Here is a 5,228-nt window from a genome sequence, read left to right as displayed (position 1 = left end):
CGGAGCTTTGAAAAACCACCCACCTCTCATGTCTCCCTCTGCATGCATGGGAAGGCCCTTCTCAGGGAACAGCCCCACGCTCACCCCTGTGCCCTCTCTCTCCCTCAGTCAAGAAACTGCCCATCAGGGAACATTTGGCACCACTGAGGGAGATGCACACCTTTCCTCTGCCTGTTCTTGGTTAGAATCTCCTCTGTGTCCAGCTCAGAATGAGGGGCCATTGGGAGTACAGGCAGGGCAGGGCTCAGACACTCACCTCCTTGGCCCCTCTCCACTCCAGGACCTGGAAGAGTGACCTTTGATGTTACACAGAAGCATAGAAGGACTGGCTGATCCTCTTAATGTCTGTGGAATGTTTACAAAAACAAAGGGACAGGAATGATGTTAATGAGTCCCCCGGGGTCAGAGATTAAAAAACATATACCCACACATTGAGCATCACAAAGACCTCAACACTCAGCATCCCAGAATCACACACAGGGGACAAAAACAGAGATCAAGATGATGAGGTTGGTATTCTCCAGGAAGAAAAAGATTATTATACCACTGTGGCTCCAAATCCAGTGTGCCTCTTAGTCCCAAAAGGGTTTGTTAAACACAAATATTTAGGGTCTATTGGAGAATTTGGCAATGACTAGATCTTCAGAGGAATCCCAGAATTTTCCTTCTCTCAAATTTCCAGGTGATACTGATTCTTTTGGCACAGGAGCTCCACTTTGAGATTCATTAGTGGAGAACGTGGACATTAGCAAGTCCTTCCAAAATGGCAATGAACATAAAATTGCTGCTAAAATATTCCTGATGTCTGCAAGCCTAATCCATAATCATGTTCAAATTAAAGGAATTTATTGTACTTCTTTTAGGGAATTGCAATAGCTGGACACAGAATCTGTCCCTGGAAGAGGACTTAGGAGTTCCTGGATAGGGGACCTGAACTCAGGATGAGTGGGGTCCTTTACATACATGATGGAAAAGTACTTTAGCCCCTGTCAGTCAGAGACACAGAGAGTCATTTAGAAAAGCAGATGCACATACCAGGTAATACTAAAAACTTGGTCCTTTTAGGTAGGAGTTCAGGGACACAAAGATGGTAGAGATGGGGTATTAACAAGGAGCGGCTGAAGGACAAAAGGGTCCAGTCCTGTCCGTATTTGCAGTAAATCCCATATGACAACTCCAAGCACTGAGGATACCACCATGACAACTGTAGCCACTGAGTACACCACCATGGCAACTCTATCCACTGAACAGTTATTACCATGACAACTCCTGCCACAGGTTCAAATTTTTAAATGACCAATAAAATAAATGGGATAGTATTCTAATTAGGTTTTCTAAAAAAACCAATATGGGTAAAATTGGAAAATGTTCAAATCAGGTAGCATAATATACCAGTGGGAGAAAATGGGATAAGGTCTTCAATCAGGTCTGTATAGCCAGAAGAATTCCCCACAGTTCAGGATATGGGACCCTAATATCCAGACATTGGAGCCTTGAGCCTCTCCATCTGGGCCCACTGTGTTCTACCTGACGTGCTATCTTCATCCTCAATAAACCTGTACTCTCTTACTTCTGGGTGACTTGCTCAAATCTGTGTTCATGACATCAAGGTCCTGGTCTTCAACTGCAATTCCCAACTGTAAGAGTTGTTGTCCCTGATGCTGATTCAATAATGAAGACATGATTTTGAGGAAAAAAGAAATTCGATGACTTTGCTAGCAAAGGAAAAGAGCAAGAGTCAAACATCACAGAGGCTGCCATTGCACCTGTGGGGAGCAGGGGCTTGAGAAGGGAAGGCAGGGCTTCTTCCAGATATTCTATATATTGCATAAGTTCATTAACAATGCACAGATTAACCGTAAATGAATGTTTGTTATCTTTAAGGATTACAAACTTCCAAAAAGTTTGAGAGAGTTTGGTTTGAGAAATTTTGCTTGGGAGTGACTGGTCTGCAAAGCCATGTGGGACTTTATAATGATACGCCCTGTCCTTCCTTTTGTTTCCTTTCTACCAATTTCTTAAATGTCTTCTCAACTTCCTAAAAACTAGGAGGAACTGGTTTATGTTTTGAGGAAAGGGGTCAGGAAATGACAAAAATCCCAACTGGACAAGTTGTTTGGAATACACTATGACTGGTGGAGGCCAGTGGACTTTTTGTAGATCACAAGTACTATGGGATACTGCTGTTCATCGTTGTGTGTATAGGAAGAGGAAGCAAAGTTCCAGGATAGTGCAGTTCCTGTGGTCTGGCCCGGTTCAAACCATAGTGTTGCCTGGCACAGTGGCACATGCTGTAATCCCAGGGACTCTGCACTCTGAGAAAGGAGGGTTGACAGTTTGAGTCATTCTGGGTAATGTAGGAGAACCTGTCACAAAATAAGTAGAGCAAAACAAAACAATACAAAGAACTAGGTAGAGCACGAGCCTAACATGTGCAAGGCCCTGGGTTCAATCCCACAAAGCTCTCATCTCACAAAATGAACTCCACTGAGGATATTCATGGAACCTATATCTTCAATGGCTCCCAAGCTCTCTTGGAGGACTCTAAACCAAAGGATAACTATTGTGAGATCTCCATTCAAAACAGTAGATGTAGAAGCAAGACAACATCTACTATGATTTTATAAATACTGGGTTGTACACCGATAAATACGGGTTTTTGTGTATCTGACATACATTAAATTATGTCATACACACATGTAAGAGAGATATAGCCCCTAAATAACTAGTAATGTGTGACACTTCTCTGAAAATTTCATAAGTGTGCAAACTGTACTCAGAGAGTGCAGTTAGTTGGTATGTGATGTGGAGTAACACACAGGAAAATGGGATTTCTTACAAAACTAATTTCTTGAATGCCCATGAGAAGCCACTGACTAGGAACACAGGATTAATTCAGTTTGGGGATTTCTGACATGGTGTTCTAATCATCTCTTTATTGCAGTAACCAAAATAACTGAAAAGCACCACACAGAGCAGAAATAGTTCATTTTGTGCTGTAGTATTCAGATGTGCAATCCATGGATGTCAATGTCCATTGTTGTGGACTTGAGGTCAGTCAGAAAAATAGGACAGAAGGGCTTGGCAGAGAAATCTTCTTGGCTGATGGCAGCCAGGATGGAGAGGAAGAGAGGGACCAGACACAATATATATTCTTCAGGCCATGACCCCACTAGTGAACTTCACCTAGTCATACCCCACCTGCCAACAATTACTACCCAGTAATACATTAAAATTACTAATGAATTAATGCACCAAGAAGGCTACCAGCTCATGCTCCAATCACATCACCTCTGACATTCCCGCATTGCCACATGAGCTTTTACAGGGACAATTCATATCCAAACAGTAATCTAAGTCCAATATTGAAATCTCTTTGACTCACTCTATAAACACATGACAGGACACTTGTCACATCTCAAAATAGAAAATATTCCCAAGGTGAGTTTTCTCAAGGCCCCCTTCATGTCCTTGTTCCTCAGACTGTAGATGAAGGGGTTCAGCATGGGGGTGACCACAGTGTACATCACTGATGCCACAGCACTCATTCTGGGAGAATCAGTAACAGCAGAATTCAGGTAAACCCAAATAGCAGCCCCATAGAACAAGGAAACTACACACAGATGAGTCCCACAGGTAGAAAAAGCTTTGTACTTTCCACCAGTTGATGGGATTCTCAGGATGGAGGAGACAATTTGAGCATATGAGAAAATTATCCCAGAGAAGGGGCCAAAACCCAAGAAAATGGTTGCAAATAATATAATAGTATTATTGACAAGGGTATCAGAACAGGCAATCTTGAGGATCTGAGTAAGGTCACAGAAGAAGTGAGGGATCTCCAGGTGTTTGCAGAAAGACAGACGCAGCAACATCAGAGTGTGCAGCAGGGCATCCACAGTGCTGATGAGCAGACAGATCAGAACCAGCAGGACACAGAGATGGGGGTTCATGATGACCATGTAATGCAAGGGGTGGCAGATGGCCACATAGCGATCATAGGCCATCAAGGTCAGCAGTAAATTGTCCATGCATACAAAAACCACAAAAAAACATAACTGAGCCAGGCAGCCTCCATAGGTGATGACTTTGCTTTCTGTCTGGATGTTGAGCAGCATCTTAGGGACTAAAGTGGAGGTGCTGCAGATGTCAGTCAAGGACAGGTTGCAGAGGAAGAAGTACATGGGAGTGTGGAGGTGGGAGTCAGAGGTGATGACCAGGATGATGAGCAGATTCCCAAGAACAGTGACCATGTACATGGTCATCAACAGTCCATAGAGGACAGGCTGCAGGTCTGGATCCTCAGAGAGTCCCAGGAGGAGGAATTCTGCTACCTGGGTTAGGTTTTCTAGCTCCATGTTGTTTAAGACTCTGCTGGAGAATAGGGGCATAGTGAAAAGGGAACACACACAGATATCAGTGACCGACAGAGGACTTGATCCAAGGCTTAAATTCTAGTAATATTTTTAAACTCTCTTCTGATTTTCCTACTAACTTCTTCCTTTAATAACTAATTCTTAAGTTAATTTATATATTCTTATACATAAAATATGTACATTTTTCTACTATCAAAATTCAAAAATAGTTTTTTTGTAATACTTTTAAAAAATAGGAATGTATTATGTATGCACACTACACACACACATACAATAAATATAATTTAAATGTTTCACTTTGCATTTTCCCATGTTTTTTCTTTATTTCTTCAATTGTATTGATTATATTTCATGCATTTTTATCATTTTTAAGGAAGAAGAAGGAGATAGCTAAAGGGGACAGACTTTCTTTATTAGGTGGTAAAAATGTTCTAAAATTGACCATCATGATGTCTGCACATGTCTCTGACTATTCTAAAAACATTAAACTATACAACTTTAATGGGTTAAAAAATTCAAAAATAAACTTCTGTGCTATTTATTTGAGAACCTATGATGTTTGAATGCTATGTTTAAATTCAGCTTTAAACTAGAGTAGTTCCTTAATAAAGCATCAAAGTTGTTAAGATGACAACATTTTACCATAGAAGTTCAAGTGTGTGTGTTACATGATTGCTCTGAATACGTCCATCTTTTTAAATTTCAGGTATTGCTTAAAATTATAATTTCACTAGTACCTTATTGTAATAAATAACATTATTCATGCATCTATTCAAATATTACATATTTCAAAACCACACCAACCAACTCCTTTGTGACTCGTGTAATTTCATTTAATTATCTCCTGGAATTGCT

At 40.9% G+C, this 5,228-nt stretch overlaps 1 protein-coding gene across 1 annotated transcript; it reads right to left on the bottom strand.

Moving 5' to 3' along the window:
* Positions 1 to 3,386: 3,386 nt before the first annotated feature.
* On the bottom strand, positions 3,387 to 4,355 carry LOC124967962 (olfactory receptor 7G3-like). The gene has a single exon (XM_047530386.1). It carries the CDS (start codon positions 4,353 to 4,355, stop codon positions 3,387 to 3,389), a length of 969 nt encoding a protein of 322 aa, XP_047386342.1.
* Positions 4,356 to 5,228: the final 873 nt, after the last annotated feature.

This window comes from Sciurus carolinensis, chromosome 17, assembly GCF_902686445.1.
Source record: "Sciurus carolinensis chromosome 17, mSciCar1.2, whole genome shotgun sequence".
NCBI lineage: Eukaryota > Metazoa > Chordata > Mammalia > Rodentia > Sciuridae > Sciurus > Sciurus carolinensis.
Note: the sequence above shows the minus strand (reverse complement) of the source record. Positions and strands in the feature narration are given on the sequence as shown.

Bases quoted from the DNA above. Each gene is read 5' to 3' on its own strand.
- LOC124967962 (XM_047530386.1), bottom strand. From the start codon at position 4,355: ATGGAGCTAGAAAACCTAACCCAGGTAGCAGAATTCCTCCTCCTGGGA.